The sequence below is a fragment of the Carassius auratus genome, chromosome 9, assembly GCF_003368295.1.
Source record: "Carassius auratus strain Wakin chromosome 9, ASM336829v1, whole genome shotgun sequence".
Lineage (NCBI taxonomy): Eukaryota > Metazoa > Chordata > Actinopteri > Cypriniformes > Cyprinidae > Carassius > Carassius auratus.
The window spans coordinates 22667193-22687725 of NC_039251.1; the positions used below are offsets into that span (position 1 = coordinate 22667193).

At 36.6% G+C, this 20533-nt stretch overlaps 1 protein-coding gene across 2 annotated transcripts in view; it reads left to right on the forward strand.

The window, feature by feature from the left end:
* thsd7ba (thrombospondin, type I, domain containing 7Ba) overlaps window positions 1–20533 on the forward strand; it is a 173840-nt gene that overhangs the window by 35849 nt on the left and 117458 nt on the right. For both annotated transcript variants that reach the window (XM_026272057.1, XM_026272058.1), the window contains exons 2-3: window positions 4264–4593; window positions 12634–12810. In XM_026272057.1, coding sequence (XP_026127842.1) covers window positions 12657–12810 — 154 coding nt within the window. In that variant the 5' untranslated portion in view covers window positions 4264–4593; window positions 12634–12656. The remainder of the gene's footprint in view (window positions 1–4263; window positions 4594–12633; window positions 12811–20533) is intronic.

Here is a 20533-nt window from a genome sequence, read left to right on the forward strand (position 1 = left end):
TCTTTACACACCAGAATCGTGCCTGACGCGCATTGCTGCTACTGTAGGTGACATAGAGGGAGACCGCCGACAAACCAGGATCTTGTCTGGTCTTCATGTTGAGCATAAATATAAAGCCTACTGATAAAGGACACCGTCACCAGTATTGACGGCAAAATAGACTATGTTTGACAGGTGCAATATGCCAGTGTGTCACCGGCCTAAGGTTTTCAAAAGGCATCACGCGAGTGTGAACATCACTACAACTAGAAAAAAAAAACCGATTGTAATTCAAACGCAGCTCCTGTCGGCATTTAAACAGACCTTTGCTCTTAATTCCGATCGGTCCAACACAATAACGAAATCTGAGCAGGTCTAAAAACTGAAACGGTTGATGCTGCACTTTACACTTTGGAAAAGTTATATATATATATAGTTTAAAATATGAGCAGGCCTACAAGCTGCGATTGGTCTTGCTGCACTGTAATCATAGTTATTTATTTATATTTTTCATTATATTTCATTATATGATATTGGTTTGAGACTGAGAGTATTTTATTTAGTGGAGAACTTTGCAGCAGTATTTTATTTCCTATTCTTTTTTTATTTTATATATATTTTATTAAAAAGTATTTTTAAATTTTATTTTAAACAAATTGTTTAAAAAGTTTATAGTAATAAACAACCTGCAGTTTAATGTTTGCATTTGTACCGAAAATGAACCGAACCGTGACTTTAAAACCGAGGTACGTACCGAACCACGATTTTTGCTTACCTTTACACCCCTAATATATATATATTAGGGGTGTAACGGTTCACAAAATTCACGGTTCGGTTCGATACGATACACTGATGTCACGGTTCGGTTCGGTTCGGTACGTTTTAGATACAGCAAAATGCAAAAACATCTCAACTTTTCCGAATGCCGCAAGCGCACCGCGGGTCATGTGACAAGAACTAACCAATCAGCTTCATCCTTTCCCGTAACAACGTTGAAAACTCAGCCAAGATGAAGGAACAGCTGATCATAGTTGTATATGGATTGCAATTTTGAAATAAATTTAGTAGCAGAGCTACTGCAAGCGATTTTTAGAGCTGCAAATCCATTTATCCTTCGCTGAAATTTCCGCGTCTCATGGAGAGAGCACGTCATTGTTGCTTAGCAAAGACAGACGCCTCATGAGCGCTTCTGCCCGAGCGCTTTGGAAAGGAGGAGAAAGACGCGCTTAGCGTTTTCCATGCGTTTTTAGGAGCGATATGTGAACGGACCCTAAGGCGCTCGCTCACTCAGCACGCGCTGAAGGCTCATTGCAAAATGTCTAATGCATTTAACAGACCAGAAATATAAGATCCTAAAATAACCAACAGGTCTGGTGTTTGGGTGCACTTTGGATTCCCTGTAAGCTATAATACTGGTGTCTAAATGCTGCAGGCATAGTTTGTTGCGTGCATGTTTCTCCTTTTTTTCGTCTTTTCCCAGATACTGACACAATAAGGTGATGTCGGCGTAAATGAGTTGACATGTTTCAAGTATTCACGCTGGTGTTTTTTTTTTTTTTTTTAAAGCAATGAAGCAACCGCGCGAAGCCCTCACTATATAGGATTTTAGAAAGAATGCAGAGCACTAGTGTAGTGTGCAAACTTACCACAGTGTGGATTTCAGAAAGTGTGCAAAGACTTCACGTGCACACTTACCATAACATGGATTTACAAATAATGTTCTAAGGAGGGGCTCTCATGTCACTCTGATCGAGCAGCTCATAGATGGAATCATGCATCTCAAACAATATGTTTGAGAGTCATCTTCTTTTTCTAGTCTGTTAAACGCATTGGCCATTTTGCAACGAGCCTTCAGCGCGTACTGAGTGAGCGAGCGCCTGACTGAGTCATAACATAACATAAACATATAAGATGGTGTTTTTTTCTTCTTCGGGAGTGTCAGGGGCGTTGCCTGTTACGTCGTTTGGGTTATTGGGCTACCTTGTTGAACGCATATCATTATATTTTTCTTTTTAGTCCAAATATAATTAATTAGTCCAACGAACCGTTCGGTATGCATAATGCGTACCGCATACCGAACCGAAAGCGTCGTACCGAACGGTTCAATACGAATACGCGTATCGTTACACCCCTAATATATATATATACATACATACAGAAAACTATATTTTATTTTAATAATTTTAACCTTACTGGCCCCAAACTTTTTAATTGGCACAGATATATTCATTTCCAAAGTATATGTAATAACATCAGTACAAAGTTTGAAATAGTAAATAGTATATAAAAACTGCTTTTTAGCTCTAAATTCACCATTTGCTCCAGCACTCTTGGCAGCAGAGTTTAAGTACTTCAAATGATATGCTGCTAGTCCACTTTTTTCCTTTACATGTTGGTGAAGTTCAGCATTCTGCAACTTTTTGACACTCTTGCTCAGATCCACTGTCAATATCTCACAATCCCACACCCAAAACTGACATTCAGCTCCTGTAGGAAAGGACTTAGAAATGTCCAATCTTCGCTGCACCATTGTGCTTGTACAGTTAGGTATTTTTATTTTATATATATATATATATATATTTTTTTTTTTAAGCTGGCACAGTTCTGTCCATAGTAACTTTCCAACAAACACTTGATCTAGAATGGCCCATCAGAATAGGCAATGTTTTTTTACCTTGCTGCTTGCAGGGATTGAACCAGCATCATTCCAGTTACCAGCCCTAAACTCTGGCTACTGCTCCAACTTCTCCAACAGAGGAACTCTGTTTAATAACATCCACTTTCATCCTCATATCACTCATTCCATTATGTCACTTATCCAATGCACGTATTGCGTATAATGCATCTCATATGTATGCATTAAATAATGGCATAGACTGAAATGAGAAATGATGGGACCTGCAAAATGAAGTGAACAGCCAAGATCTTCCCATTTAAAAACTCCAAGCTACCAGAACATTCTTATCACAAATAAAAGATGAAACTGGGAATTGGAGAGCTTGTTGAAAATAATATCTTCAGCGTGATGGGGTCAAGATGGAGTCAACAGAATGTTGAACCCATAGATATGTACAGATGCCCTATGCTCCCAATATGTTGACACATACACCATCTTGGAACGGTCAACTTGACATCATTCACTATAATAATCAGTGAATATTCAAATAGAATCAGGCACTAATAATGCTCTCCATTGAGAGTTTTATGGGAAGCAATGTTCCAAGATAGACCCCTTTATGCTATCTCCTCACCACTGGAGTGTGACTGAAATCATGTGAATGAATCGATCAGGTTCTTCCTTTGTGGTACAGTCCCTCCTGCTTTTTTTATTTTTGCTCAGACTGAAACGTGCCACAAGCTTGAGGTTTGGGACACAATGGTGGGCACTTAAAAGCCCTGGGAAATAAGACAGAGGTCAGAGTTGGTGGAGGGAGGTAGAGCGTAGCATTGGAAGTCAATATATGGCTGTGGGTTAGAGAGAGGAGAGATGGAAAGAGGGCATGGGGTGTTAATAGAATGAAAGAATCAGCAGGATGAGCTAGCCAGTCCAGCATGCAGTGTTGACAGGTAATCATTGAATGCCAACCATGAGGAGGGAACAGAAGCAGCAGAACTCTGTCTCTTTACTTTTTTTAGTGTCTCTGATAGTGGATGACAGCCGATAAAGTGCTACGGTAATCTCACAGTGCTGACTGAAACTTGTGAAATGAGACAATGATGTAAGATGCTATCGGCTATAGACCCTTATCATCTAAAACCCATGAGATATCATAATAAGTTTGACATCAGAGCTCCAAAAAGTGTAAGACTTTTCATTGGTTAGTCTTAATGTCCAAGGCACATTAAACGTTGTGCTGCTCAATAATTTTTAGTGTAGAAAGTGACATTTTATGATACTTTTATTAGTAGAATCTGTTTGAAATAGAAATCTTTAACGTTGTAAATGTCTTTATTATCACTTTTGAACAATTTCATGCAGTCTTGCTGAGAAACTTGCCGGTATGCTAATGCTAAACTCTGAAGGTGTGAAGCAGTCTCCTGTGCTTAGAGCTATTTTTGTGACATCTGAGCTGTTTCCAGATTGATCATTTATGAGGTGTCCTGATATTTTGGAGGAGGCAGCAAGGCAGCTCACTAAGTTTTAGAACAAAACTAAACCAATTACCTCTGACTTCTCCAGGACTCATCTATAAAGTATGTGCTATTGTCTCAGAGCAGGTTTTCAACTATTTCTGTTTTGTTTGTCCAACCTAAAACCCTCTCTTTCTCTCGCCCCTTTTGCAGCACTGCTGGCTTCAGGACACTTCCTGGGAGGAATTTCCGGCAGTGGATACTTCATCCGGCAATCGCCAAAGGGTTATCTGTTCTCATGGTCGGTGATGGTGTGACAGACACATCTTTCAAGCTCTGATCTTCCCGAGGGGGAGCCACTGAGGTTTAGCTGGCAGATGATGCATCAGGGGGAGGAGGAAAGGCCGTGTTTATCTGCTGTCCCTGGGTCACAGAGAACTTCTGAGGAGTATTCAGCTGCCAGCATCATCAGCAGGCCTCAGCCATCCAGCTGTTCACCTCACTGCCACAGCTAAAGTGATGAGTCCCAGTCTTCCCTTTCAGGTAGATACCACCGTTTCCTCGCTCTAATTGCCCGCTAGCCCAATTCCCCAGCCTGGGCTCAACCGTCTTGGAGTCTGTGATAGGTGGAAGTACAGTGTTATGTGAGAGGTCTCTGCCAAGCTGCGCTTGCTCCTTTCCCTGTGCAACTAGAACTAATGAAGAGAAATAGCTGCCATTTTTGGGTCCCCATTCTCACTGCATGTCACTTAGAGGAGACATCTATTCATTTAATTATAAGACCAGTCTGACAAGGTGGCTCAGCAGAGGTATCTCATTGTGTAATGTATGATCAGTATTTTAAAAAGCCCTTTACCAGTACGAATGAGTGAAGTGAAGTGACATACAGCCAAGTATGGTGACCCATACTCCGAATTCATGCTCTGCATTTAACCCATCCTAAGTGCACACACACAGAGCAGTGGGCAACCATTTATGCTGCGGCGCCCGCGGAGCAGTTGGGGGTTTAGTGCCTTGCTCAAGCGCACCTAAGTCGTGTTATTGCCAGCCCGAGACTCAAACCCACAACCCTAGGGTTAGGAGTCATACTCTCTAACCACTAGGCCACGACTTCCCCTAAAGGATTGTATTGATATAATATATGTTTTAACCCAAATACTGTAGTGCTGTTCAGGGGTCAGGGTTTGGCAGGTTAGCATGACCCTGTGCACAGTTTTTGTGTTGTCCCTTTTTGTATGGGTTATATTGTACTGGACTGCTTTTAAAGGAATCTATTTTATTCAGAAATTTCATTATTGGATGCTTTTAAAAAGTTTAGCTTGGGGAAATTTGGAATGTGTAACAAATATTAACCTGAATTAACTGATATACACTAACAGTCAAAAAGTTTAGAATAATTAAGGTTTTAAAATTTGCATATTATAATGATTTCTAAAGGATCATGTGATGTTGAAGACTGGACTAATAGCATTTTTTTTTTTACATTTAGACCAAACTTATTGCACTCAACCTGTTAAAGGGGTCATAAGACATTGCTAAAATGAACATAATTTTGTGTATTTGGTGTAATGCAATGTTTTTATGCCGTTTAAGGTTAAAAAACACATTATTTTCAACAAAATGTACTTTATTGTTGCTCCTTTATGCCCAATCTTTCTGAAACATGTCTATTTTTTACAAAGCTCATCGCTCTGAAAAGTGAGGTGTATGCTGATTGGCCAGCTATCCAGTGTGTCTGATGCATTTCTAGTTGTGTCCTCTTTTGGAAGGCTAAACAAAATAGTTTTGCTTTTACAATGAAACATACACCGTCTCCATGACATGGCGGTGGCAGCAACAGCGAGAATAAACTGAAACTGAAACAAATCTTCCCATACAGTGACGTAGACATGTGGGAGCATTTAAATTAGGCATTCTAGGAGGGTGTTAACTAAGTTAAAGAATATCTCTTTGGATTTGAGACTCTAGTTTTTGCAACTTAACAGATCTTCTTTATGCACCAAGAGCTTGTAACACTCCAAAGAGAAAGGAAAAATTGAAATCACATCATATGACTCCTTTAAGTTAACTCAACTAGCATCTGACAAAACATTATTATTATTTTTTTTTTTTGCATTTAGCATTGCTAATCTTTTTTTAGCAATCCTCTTTCTTTTAGATTAATGTTTATTTCCAAAGCCTTCTAAATAATACGAGTAATTTTGCCTCTTAAAACTAAAGGCAAACATTTATGTTAATAGACAAATGTATTAAAAAAGTTAAAGTGCACTAGAACCTCAACCATGATGAGGATCAACCAATTTAAATTAGTAAAATTGAAACTGATCCACATGACTACTAAGAGAAAGTAACAGCAGCAGCATAAATTAAGCCAGTTAAATTTACAACAATGATAATATTTGAATAATACTTTACAAAAAAATGTTTCCAAGCTGCAATGCATGCTGGGAACTTGTGCAATATTGTTCAATGTAAAATTGTTTGTTCAGGTGACTCAATTTGAAAACATTTGGATATGTTGTGAACAAATACTTGAGTATCTAAAGAAGTTAAACAAAACAAAAACAAAAAAATTAGAAAAAAAAAAGAAAAGAAAAATTTTGCTTGCCACGTTTAGAGTATTTTTGTTCAGTTCACACAAAAATATTATAATGGCTTTTACTAAAAAAAAAAAATATTTGTTAAGGGTTGCCTTTGCTTGTATAAAAATTAATACATTTCAGTGTGGTAGTATTTAGTCACAGTATTTAGTCACATACACAACTTGCTTTAAGCAACAGCTAGCAGCCTGGATTTGGTGTTACTCGAATGCCTTTTTTTTTTTTAGCAATGTCATTAGCAGAGGTCAGTCATAATTAAATTATTCTGTAAATGAATGTGCAATAATGGAGGTCAATGAGATGAAGTGTGTATCATTCAGCTAGTCGTATGTTCTCAACTTGGCCACCCTTCTCCATGTAAAAGAAATGTATTGAGCTACTTCTATTTGGCTACTTGATTTCATGTCATTTATTTATTTATTTTTCATTTTTAGTAAAACTTTTTAATGAGGCAAAAGGTACCAAGTTCACCTTTAAAATACTTTTTTCCTTCCTTTTGTTAATGCCAGCTTGCTAATACAGCAGGTAGGGGCTTATTATCAAGTTTTGTGCATCTGTGGTTTTTATGGACAAATAAGGCAGGCGGAAATGACAGGTGCTGTTCAAAGGTTTGCTCAGCTTGTCGAACACAAGCCAATTGGACGCATTACTGTATGGAAATTCAAGCGAGGGGAAGGGAAGGCGTCCGTGATACAGTAAACAGGATTAGGAGCTTTTGTTTCCTTTGCTGTCAGAGCCAGTGGTGTCCTGTAGAGAGAGATCTAATGGAACGTGTCTGGCTGAGGCTGCATTAGACCTGTTACAGACTGTGCTTTAGTGTCTGTTGTGGGAGTTGTAATCAAACGTTAATTAGCAGGCCCACCTGTTTACAGACAGATCTGCTCGGATGCCGTTTCCCATGTGAAGATTTGAGGAAGTATTGCACATTTCAAACAGACAATGCTGTGTTGAATCTTTTCAGGCACAGTGGTAAGTAGGAAACGCTGCTTATTCTTTTCAAATTTTTTATTTTGCTGTAGAGTTGGAAGGTCTTTGGACAGGGGAGAAAAATAGCTCACAGGAGGTTGGGTGGACACGGTTGCTGATGGTGCTTTTGTAAAACTGCTTACCAGTTAGACTGTTTTGCACAAAATCCCATCGGTAACACTATTTGTTGTCCACATCTATTCATTTATTGAAAATTACTTTCATGTTGACTGTTTTTATGGCAAAATCAAGGCAAAAAAGTAAATGTGATGCAGCTGTGCTGATGTTATTGTAATGATATAAGAATATAAAAGATTACTTGAACAGAAAACCTCAAATGTTAAATATGTTATTTAGGATTTATACATCGGATTGGTTCTGAAAAAAATGGTATCAGTGCATCCCTAGTTAGTTTAGGTTTTAAATGCCATGAGTTGCAACTAAAATCGTCATGATATTTATAAATTAATATCTGATAGTTATTAATAACATAATGAAGTTTTAATAATGCATTTAATAATGATTATGTAAATGATTGGTTTATAACTGTACACTTAATTGTTTAAGTGAAATTAACATGTTTTTACTTGGTTACACCACATGACATTTTAGAGTAATTGAAACGAACTTTTCTTTAAAATGGTAATAATTTTTTTTATTTATTTCTGAAAACTAATATGAATATAACAGAGTGGATTTTATGGACCTTGGCAGGGCCATCTTCTGGGCAGTGCAGCTGATGTGGTCGCACCGGGCCCTGCAGAGAACGGACCGATGGGAGCTAAATCTCCCTTTCTTCCACCGGGACGACCCTGGATCTTGGCAGTTTAAACTAGACTTTTTTTTTTTATCCATCTCATGGACAGCCTAATTTGTCATTAACCCATGTAGCAGAATGACAGCTTGTGAAATGATGCATGTAATAAAAGTAACCACTAACTACTGTGCATATACTGTACTTTAGATGTGGTTGTCAAACACAGAAACCGTAGCACATTTAGACGTAACACTAGATCACATGGCAAGAATGGTGAAAAGCCGCCTGTTTTTGATGTGAAATTCACTGCCTCAGCTAAAACTGTTAAATTAATTCCCATGTGCTTCTTTGAAGATATATTTCAGCATGTGAATTTTCACACCAATCTGAAAACCTACCAAAGCTGGGAAGATGTTCAGCCTGCTGACAAAGTGTACTTTTAACTGACCTTTGACCCTAAGCCTATAGAATTGGAACCTATGCATATTTAAATGTGATGGCTTATTACCCATTCGAGGCAGTATAATTTAAAATCTGTATGGGAGACAGTGACTATGTCTGAAAGAGTTAACTCATGTGCTTCTTGAGAAAATCTCGACTGAAGTGTCATGAAGCTCTCTCAGGTTCTTTAGACTGCACACTGTGTTCCAGTCTGAGCCCACAAGCTTTGTTTGACCTAGTTATTCTAAAAAGCAGCGCAGGACTTTGACGCATTCGTTTTCCAGGATGGCTGTTGCTGGTACAGCGGGTGACAGGCACATGTAGGAATGTGCGTCAGTATTCACATCCTCCCTACAGCTGACAGGTCACAGGGAAAAGGCCACATCCATCATGCCGAGGTTTTTCACTCTCAGTCTGTGAATGTTTGCTTAGCTATATGTAACCTTTTGTAAATCTTCACTGTAAATACTGAATTTTATGTTGTTCAGGTTTTGTGGTGTACATGCCTATACAATAATTTATAGGCCTGTTTTTGTTCTTGGAAAGTATATATTTAGGGCCTTATGATTTCCGCGATGCAGTAAATGCGGACGGAATCGCCGAATCCAGTCATAAAAAATGGAATTCACAGTTTAACGTGGAATGTCACAAAATTTGTCAAATTTTGAATGAATTAATAAAAGGTACATCATTATATTTAAATCAAATCACGATATGGACTTGTATCTGTAAATCTGCGTGTCTCTGTTAATGAATGGTGCAGGAGCACAGTTTCGTCTATTACATTCATGGAATCGCGCATGATGCTCGCAGTGATTTCAGCGTCTGCTCTCTCTGTAATTAACAACGTGAAAACAATGAGGAACATCTCCAGAATTGTTCTGAGAATGACTTCATGAGCACTTGACCGTTTGATTTGAGTAAAACTAGCGTCATATCACATACACAGAACTGTAAAGGTATTCAAGGCAACCCGTCAAAATAAAAGTCTGGTTTAGTTTAAAGACAGTATTTGCCAGAAATGTATTACTAGTTTTCAGCAGAATTTACAAAGCCCAGTACTACTAAAAAGAATCAAACATTACTTTTAAGGAATAAACACACAACATTTCTTCCATGTTTTAATTTTAATAGTAAATCCCCTTTGTATACCAATTTTTTTTTTTTAAAGATTTAAAGATTTGAATTAAAAGATTCCTTAATTCAATAACTAAAAAAATGTAAAAACACAACAGAATTTCTGTGGGGAGAAAAACATTTCATAAGGCTACTGTAAGAATTTTTTTTGTTTTCTCCATTTAAATAACTAGACATGCTAAAACACAGAATTAGGTAACAATAAAATATATGGTGAAGAAAAAATAAAACATTTCATAGTGCCCTAAACATGAATGTGAAAATAAAAGGTGAACAGGTGAAAAGTTTCCTGATTTTAATTAATTAGACATGCTTTTTGATTGCTAAAATTTAATTTAACCATTCAAAAAAAAGAGTCGAGAAAAATTACAATGGAAAAAAACAGAATCCAGAAAAATTAAAAGGGAAAAAACGTAATCTGGGAAAAAATAAAACTGATTTCATAGGGCCCTATATATGGCATGCCTGTAAATAGGTTAGTATAAAGAGGATAAAAGGAATAGCTTAATGGTATTTTATTTGCATTGTTATTTGCATTAATATCTCTGAATCAAATTTGAATTAAAAAAAAAAAATACATATTGAAAATGCAAACTTAATTTGGGGTCAGTAAGTTTTTTTTAAGATTAATATTTTATCATTAATACTGTATTTACTTTATAATGTTAATATATTTTAATAATTTTAATCTTAAAGGATACATCACATTTCCATTTTAAATCAATTCTGATCCATCACAGTTTCCACAAAAATATTGAGCAGTACAACTGTTTATGGCATTGATAATCATATGTAAGAAATGTTTCTTGAACACCAAATGAGCATAAGAATTGATTTCTAATGAATCATGTGACGTTGAAGATCATAGAAATGACATCACAGGAATAAATTATTATTATTTAAAAAATTATAATTAAATTTCACAATATTACTGTTTTTCCTTGGTCACCACAGCATTGGCTTCTCACTGCTCCGGGTATGTGTTTACGGTGTGTGTGTGTGTTTCACTACTCACTGCTGTGTGTGTGCACTAGGTGTAAACTCCCCTTCCCGCCCCGCCCCTGCCCCGCCCCGCCCCTGCCCTCCCTCAAATAAATGCAGCCTTGATTAACTATAACATATTTAATTGACAAACATTTACCAAGTCCAAGTTTTTGAACAATACTGTACACAATTATACAAATTAAAATACGAATAATTTCCAAACATATATATTTACTGATATACAGCTTATCTAATTAATATTAACTCAGACATTATTTTGAAACAAGTGCTACTTAGCCTCAGAAGGAATTTTTTAGCAGGTTTTGAGAAAAAGTTGTTGAGTGTCTGAATGAAAGCTAACCTACAGGTCATCATCACTTATTTATTCCCTTAGAAACGTTAAACTGAAATATGCTATCAAAAATTGAATAGGCCAAGCTGCAAAGACCCAAGCAACGGGCTCTAGCCTCTTTAAGAGGATTTCTGTGTATACCCTTTTAAAAATACCTAATTCTATCAAGATATTTACTTGTGGGAGCTGTTAAAGGATAAGAGATCTTTTTTTTTTCATTCCGTCATGGCCTCTCATCATATTCCTCTCATATCAGATTTTCCTGCGACACTGCTGAAGCAATGAAATAAAAATCTAATTTTCCCAAATGAAATCAACCAAAAAACCAATTGGGAGCTGCAGGCTTTCCCTGAGAAATCACATCAGAATAATTCCACATTCCAAACACATATTTTTGTCTGATAGCAATTCATCCATCAATACACCGATTCTGTCTAGCCACCTCGAACAGATCGTCCGCAGGTAATGCATTGTATGCCGTCTCCATAAGAAAAAAATCTATCAAAATTTTAATTCAGATAATACTGTATTACACGGGTCTATGCAGAGCTGTCCCATATATGAAACAATGATGCTATAAAATATAGAGATCCCCATTTCTCACCGCAGGACTGGCGCGAATGAATAACCTTGGTTTGTGCTGTTTAAATGAGTTACTTTCCCATTTCGGTTGTCAATGGAGAAGTTTATTACATGTGAGAGGCATAACGTGAATCCGGTCCATTGCATATTTGCCATTTGAATGGTGTGCAGATTTCCATCAGTCGGTGCATGAAACAAAACAAAGATTGTGTGTGCACAGATACGGTATAAGATGTTCATAGTTCAAGATCAGCTGCTTTAAAAAGTGAATAGTACAAATACAATAGAGTACAACTGCCATCTTGAAATGTTTGCTAAAAAGTTCCTTGTCAATCAGCTATGCATTGAAATTCCCTCTCACCTATACACATGCTTGGAAAGTCAGTGATTTCAGAACTAATCCTTCACCCCAAGGATATGAATTACAGCGGCGGGGGACAGAATTAAATGAGTTGCAATAAAAAGGTGTTAATACCCTCAACTACTTTAGGGCTGAAAGACCCAGAGCTCTGCCTGTGTTTACCATTGTAGTTGCCGCATCAATGCGTGCAGCTTTAAAACAGAAGGATCCCGATCATTCAGTGATCGTGAATAGCATGTGCTCAATTTCACGTCCTTGAGGATTAAATGACTAGTCAAATGCATGCCGGTGATTAATAGAATGATTCCCTAGAGTTGTTTATCACACTTGGCTGGTGTATTCAACCCCTAACAGGTGAGAGAAAGCATAATCATCAGTTTGCTTTTGTTTTTTGTTTTTGCAGGACTAAAAGTGGACAGGACTTCAATGGGCTGGACTATGATTCTAAAAGATGACTCCGGTGTAACGGGCTGGTCATGGCGTTTTGGGAACTACCTACTGCTCTCTATGTCTCTAATTGGAATGCAAGTGAGGTCAGACCTGGAATTTCCAAAGGATAGACACTATGTTTGGAAAATGGGTAAGCGCGTTGTCTATGATGTCTATTCCTGTGATATGGAGATTTCTACTATAGATCTCTTTTTAATGGCTCCGCTTTGATGTTTCTCCCTCCTGTTAGCATTACACAGCATCCATCCATCCGTCCATTCAGGATTTTATCTCACTCTAGCTCCAAGCAATACGATGTTTATCAGGAACTAGCGTAACAAATTCCTCCGTGCCGTTTCAGCATTTCATGCTGCTATCTTCCTTCTAATGCTTAATTACTGTGCTGTCTAAGATGTGGCCTAGCAGTAATGTGCTCTGTTTTCATTTACTCATCTTTTTTTCGTTTTTTTCTCATTTTTTTCTAAATCAGTTGTATGGAGCACAAAGGTAAATGTTTCAAAGAATGTCCCAGGCTGCTCTTTTCTCAACCTGGGGTCATTGAAAAAACTTAAGCTGCAGTGAACACTAGTGGCCGTATAACCAACAACTTTTATTCCTTTTCATACAAATTATAATTCGAGAGGCAGATTATTATTAATAAAGACTTATTTTCCTGCATTTCATTGAATAATACTGTTAAGTCTATGTATGTATGGCTTTTCTGGCATAGTAAACTTTCTAAGTAGCTCAGCTGATACAGAGTTTTGATGTAAGGCACTTTAGTTTGAACCTGTTCATTAGTGGTCGACCAATATAGCTTTTTTTTGACATCCGATGCCAAAGCTGATATCTTGGAAAGCAGGGTGGCCGATAGATGATATAAAGCCGATATACATATTTTTTTTTTATTTTAATTAACTTTTAAGAAGTTTTAAATAATTTGACAATGGATTAAGAAATGTGTAAAATAAACATACGTATAATTTAGATATCAAAGTATTTCAAATTTATAAGCACCACATTTCACAATATCTCACACTAGTTTGCAAGGTTTGTTAAAATAAATGTTCATTAGTTATTCAAAGATTTGTTAAAATTATAAAAATGCGTTGAGTTAAATTGCTTAATGCTGACAGCAGACGAGAAAGTATTATAAGGTTTGCCTTTCTATTACTAATAATATAAAAACAATCATTGTAATTCTTTTTGTATACATTAATTCCTTTGTTTAACCATTCTATTTGATTATTAGACAGACTTCTATCAGTATTAGACAGAACTGTTAACAACACAGTAAACAAGAGAGAGAATGTGAGCACTGTGTGCACTGCTCAGATGCTGCCGTTCTCAGCGATGTCAAAATAAAAGTCCAGCCTCAAACACATCGGGCAAGCAGAAAAACTTATCGTCCGATGCCGATATTTGAAAAATGACAAATATCAGCCGATATATTGGCCTTGTCGATATATCGGTCAACCACTACGGTTCATATTGTTACAGATAAAACTGAATGTGCTTTTAGTTCCACTCCAAGGACATTTCACTTTAAAAGAAAGAATCAACTTAATTTAATAAAAAAAAAAAAATGAAATACAATTATTTGGCATAAATTACCCTGGGTTGTCTTTTCTGTACAGTGAAAGTGAAAGGACACCACAGCTGTTCTTGATTCACTTCACTTTCATTTCAAGCAGTGTGGTCATTCTGCTAAATTTCTACTTTTGTGTCAAACTGATGAAAGGAACTTTAATGACTGATTTGGAACAACTTGGAGGCGAATAAATTATGACAGAATTTTCACTTTTGGGTGAAATATCCCTTTAATTGCATTGTATTGACTCTGAACTCTGTTCACTTGTGTCTTTGTGGAAAAACCGTCTTTCATCTGTTTCTTTTTTCCCCCACTGAGAATCCCTCATTCACACAGCTCCCAACATCACAACGACACTGACATCTTACGCTGGAATGAAAAACTCTGCCGAGTTTGATCAAGGGATCCTGTGTGGATGTGGGTCTGTTAGCATAATATATGCTCTGAGAAAGATTATCCATCTCTTGCCGAACAATGACAGGCCCTACTGCAGAGAACGTAATCACACATATAATGATGTATATAGTAATCTATTCCTAGTCCTCAAAGCTGGAGTAATTACCTACCGTTATGCCTAGCTCGAGATTTATGGGCTTTGCCAAGGCATTCTGAAGTAAGGCAGGATTTTCTACATGTTGTGCTCAGTTTCACAAACAAGAAAATCTGATTCCGACCCTTAATCTCTCTGCTTCTGTCAGAACAGGTTTGATTTTTCCCCTCGCTGCAATGATTGATTCCAGATAAGGACTTTTACCCTCGGCGTGCGCAACTTTCTGCAGCTGTTGACTTCAAAATATTTGATGAATGAAACGCGAAGGAATTTGCATTCCATAAATGATTTAAAACACCCAAAGGTGATTCAATTTGAGCCTGATTGTTGTCCTTGCTTTGCCTCAAAGAAGCAGACCTGCCGAATGAAGCAAAAAGCCCTTGGAGTAACGAACGCAGTGCGTCGCTCTCAGATCAGCAGTGTGGAAAATGAAGTAATGAATTTAAACTCACTGCCTCGGATGTTTTCTTTGTCCCTGTGAGTGTGGTTTCAACCTTTTTTGTACAAAAAGGCCTCATTGGCTTTATGATCAGCGCTTTCATGCGCTTCCCCTCAGTGTGAAGATGTTACTACTCAAAAGACAAAGAGATTGATGAACTACACTTGGAAAAAGCCTGTACGCAGAAAGATTCTAATCAGATCGTCGTGAGCAAGGCTGTGATATCTCCCCCAAACAGTGACGGCTGATATATATCGCAAAAAAAATGAGAAATCACATCGCTGAATACATTTTAACGCTTTTTGGTGCGAGAATGACTGACGACAGGCATTGTACGAGCATCTGATATGTCAATGGCTGTTAGGATTGACATCAAATATTTATAGAAAGGATTATCATATGGTTGGACCAATTAGCAATGCCTTACAGAGCATGAGAGATTGCCGGTGTAAATTATTAATGACTTGATTATAAAGTCAACTCAGTTCCGCTCAGCTGATTTTGAATTATTAGCTTGTAGTGATGGTTACTTTCTGAGGTGCTGGTTGTGGTTGTTGACTACTTTTCTAGCTAGTCAGCATCTCTGTAAATGTCAAAGTCTGGGAAACATTTCATTGCCTCTTTGTCGGTTCATATGACTCTACACTTGTGGTAATTGGTGTAATATAATTCTTCTAGGCGTTTAACCACAGGCAGAGATGAGTTCAAATGAGTGTTCAACTGTTATAAGTGAAACCGCTTCCTCAGTTGGCAGACCAGTGTGACTCTTCACGTTATGGAGAGCTGATGTGTGCTTTAGGCTTGACCTTCATCACTGTCTGAGAAACAGGGGGGACCCAAGGCTGTGGGTAATGGGATGATCATTTAGCTCCTTAAACAAAGCACTCTCATTAGGGCCTGTGAGAAACAATCCCTTCTGCTCCATTTTTCAACAGTGACTGCCTGAGGAGAGGGAGAATGAGAGTCATCAGTGATTTGACTATAGACAGGGTTTCTGCATGTGATTTTCATCTGAAATCAAAGGAGTCTGCTGAAAATGTGAGCATTGTTCTCAATAAGTCACCTGAATGGGCTTTTAACAAGCCACAAATAATGGCAAGTTTAGTTAGCATTGTCAACCCTCATGCACAGTAGAAATATTGCATATTATTATTATTTATTTTTTTTGCTTCGTTATCGCCAAAACTCTCTCTATTTTGTTGGAAATTATTAAACCGTTGTTGCTTGAGAAGTCTGTCCGAAGTCAGTTTTGTCAGGTACCTTTGTGGGCAAACGCTGCCTACAAAATCATTAGCTAAAGTACATTTCCATTTCCCTTCAAATTAGCAAATTAAAATTGTGAAGTAAAAATATAGCCAGTGGAATTGCTTCAATTTTGCAACAACTCCCATATATTGCAAAAAAGATTTTATACTCATCTTTGGCTGCTTTTAAGTTTAAGGGGATTTCTTTGCCATTAATGCTTGGATAACCACTTATTTACATTGCACATATCTGCGGCGCATTACGTCTCTAACACAGCCACCGTGGCTGATCGTGTTCACTCAAGTCGTAGTTAATACTTGTGTTTATACCATTTTATACTAGATTACCTACTACTTCCAATGAGACACTACTATCCCATGAGTCCACAGAAGAGGGGCGAATGTAGTCTTACAATAAAGAAGAGTCCAAGGCACTTCTTCTGGTCTAAAAAAAGTTTAAAAGCCTTTATTCACATTCTGGCCATCTCAATAAACATTCAAATTGCCTAATAATCTGCACACATATGCATTTCGGCCTTCTGCCTTCCTCAGAGTGTGTCAGGTATCAAACGAATGACAGGTGTAAATATAATTAGTCTGACACTGGAAGAAACCAAAAAAAAGCTATTACAAAAAGAGGACATACAACCTTGTGTAACGATTGATCACAGTAAACAAGAGATCAAGAAGCAGTGTGTTTAATGGGGTAATCCAAAATACAGTATCCAAACAGGCTAGAGGTCATAACCAAAGAAATCAGTCCAGAAACAAAACAAACAAGAACAAGAAACTAGAAAACACAAGGAACATGAGAAAACCGGGTGACGTAAAAATAAGGGCCCCATGAAAACAGAAAGAGAAAGACTGGTATTTATAGACAGGATAACGAAGGAAGTGGAGACAGCTAAATGTTAAAACAGGTGTGCAATTAACTGTGATGAAGGGACAAAGGTATGTGGGAAATGTAGTGCCTCCGGTGAAGTGCTTATGGGGAAGTGAGAACACTAGTGGACACCCAGGGAATCACAGACCAGACCCTGTCACACCTTGTTAGCCATTACAAAGTATGGCGAAAATAGAGATAGAAAGAGAGAGAAATTACAATAATAATTATTAAAGGGTTATTAAAGGTTTAAAAAAAAATCATACTGATGGTTTCCCAAAAACTGAGTCAAATCTAATTCTTCATTAATCCCAGGAAAAATGGTAGCTCTCAACTGAAATATCCAAGAAGCTTCCCTTTGTAAAAGTCTTTGTAGTCTATCACACTTTCTAACAGATCCATTCACTGTTTTCAAATCAATAAATTTAAAGTAGAGGGATTAGCATCATGAACAGACACATAATGTACTGCCATATAAATTGTGTTTCTTGTACATATTTCATTTGTGTGATCCCATAATCTATCTTGCAACCTAAGTTTAGTTTGACCCACACAGAAACAGTTAAAAGGACATTCTCACAATTTATAAAGGATTTGATCAAATACATTTTCTTTGTGCAGAGATCTACAAATGACTAGGTTTGAATGACATTGTCACAATGATTGGAATGTCCACACTTAACTTGTCTCCTATGATGAATGTGGTATGTCTGGATTACATTCACAAAATTCATACCTTATAGAACATAATTAGTTTTAACAGTTTCCAAGTAGTTACTTATTTAATAAGTCTAATATAGAAATGTTTGCATGCTTCATGATGTTCATTTTTTAATGATATTTGAGGGTTGTTAGTATCAAGTAAACAAGATAACATTCAACACGGAGAGCTACTTTTTAGGTATCTGGTTAGCAGTTAGGACCATGACCCTCAGTGTGGGAGACCTTACTTTAAAATCAAATCCTATTTGCAAATATCACCATATCTCCTGTTCTTCAAAGTCCTGTTTATTTGCTCTTGTGATAAGGCTTATCTTGAAAAACAGAGCATCCAGCATCCAGGCTACATTTCTCCAACAACGAGAATAAGCAATTAAACCCACGTGGCAGTGCACTGTCTAATAGCATATCAGTTATATCCTCCTCATGGATGTTAACAGATTTTCTTGAGGTCTGGATTTGCATTATTAGGAAATGTCTCATCTCATTCCCACACGCTTATCTGCTCAAATTTGTTCTGGATTTTTCATGTTTTTATTTCCTGCAAAGAAAAATTTATATCTTCATGCTTTAGTCATAACTTAGTAGGCGCAAATTAGAGCTGTGCCTCAAAGCAATTTATTTTCTTAGACATGTATAGCTATTTTTGATCTGTTATAAGTCTATTAAGATTTAATAAAAAGGCTGCAAACAGTTTTCCAGTTTTCTTTGACATCAGGTCATTTTATTACAGTTTTATCGTTGTATTTGATTATCATTTTGCAGATAATCAAATACAACGATGAAGAGGTGAAAGGAAAAGGAGGGGGGGGGGGGGGAACCTTTGGTCAGACATGGCAGATTGACATTTTGAATATTTCCCTCTGACAAATACCAAGTACAGCAGAGAATGGCATTGTGTTGTTTTTCTTTGAGAAATGGACTGGCATTTGAAAGGCAGAATAATGCTTCAGGTCTCTTTCTTCGAGGCCAGCAGCTTTATTTCCTCCTCTCAGAATCAGCTCTTGTGTAAATCACTGCAAGTGACACTTACACCAATTACCACTTTCTTTCTTTCAAGGAGATTTTAGCACATTTATCCAAATTATTCTCAAATCTAGACATTGTTGAACATGCTGAGCTAATTATATTTGACTTTCCTATACTCCCGGACACATTTAGTATGAGTGTAAATTAGATATAAAAATGATTAAATAATTATAATTATTTCACTTTTAGCGTCGGTTAGATTTTTATGAAGCTATTCTTGTAAAACAAGTCTCTTATACTCCTCAAGGCTGCATTTATTTGATAAAAAATACACTGAAAACAGTAATATTCTGAAATCTTATTACAATTTAAAGTATCTGTTGTCTGCTTGAATATATTTTAATTAATACATTTATTTTTATTTTATTTTTTTGTGATGGAAAAGCTGAATTTTCAGCAGTCCTTCCTTCCTCCAGTGTCACAGGATCTTTTAGACACCCGTATAATATGCTAGTTTGCTGCTTAATAGTTTCATAAAAAAAAAAAAAAAAAAAATTAAATAACAATACAAAACTACAAAATAAAAGCTTTTGTGTTAAAAACCTTTGTAATGTTATGTCTTTACTGTCACTTTTGATCCGTTTAATGTACCATTGATCTTACTGACCCCACATTTAATTAAATATGCAATGAATTATTATGCATTTATATTTTCCATTCTGAAAATGCATGGAAATTCATGCAAATGATGATAAAAAGGTTTCTTCCCAATACGTTTTAAGCCTGCTTGCTTTTTGTAGTTGCTTTTTAAATTGGAGACGTTTTTCGAGGTAAAAGGGCTTGTATTGGTCTGTATTACATTAATTAAGCTCATGTAGATCCTCTGGAGGTCTTAACAGTAGTGTTGCCAGATGATGTGCATCTGAATTAAATGTGGGAACTTAAGGTTGAGAGCAAGGGAGCAGAGCAGGGGCGATTCTAGGATTTTTTCAACTGGGGGGCACAAGAGGGGCCACGATTAATACAGAGGGGCCAATCTTGTGTTGTTTGAACTGTATATCCAAATCATTTCAAGAGTTCAGTAACCTTTAAAATCAGTAATAAACAGTGATACCCTATTATATTTTAATAACAGTTATTCACTGCTCTAAATCAAATAAAAAAAATCAAATACAATTTCTATTAACTTTTCACTTTACAAAAGTGAAAGAAAAACTGTAATAAATAAAATAATCCAATGTATGAATAGAGTACAACTCACAAATAATAATAATATAATTTATTTATAATAGCCTTTATTTATTTTTTATCTATAATTTAAATCTATAATTTATATATATATAATAGTCTTATTTATATAAATGCAGAATAACATTAATAATTCATAGAAATAAATACTTAATTAATATAACTAATATAAATTTAATATAATTTCATTATATGTTTTTGTTTATTATCCACATCCCATTCAATTTGCA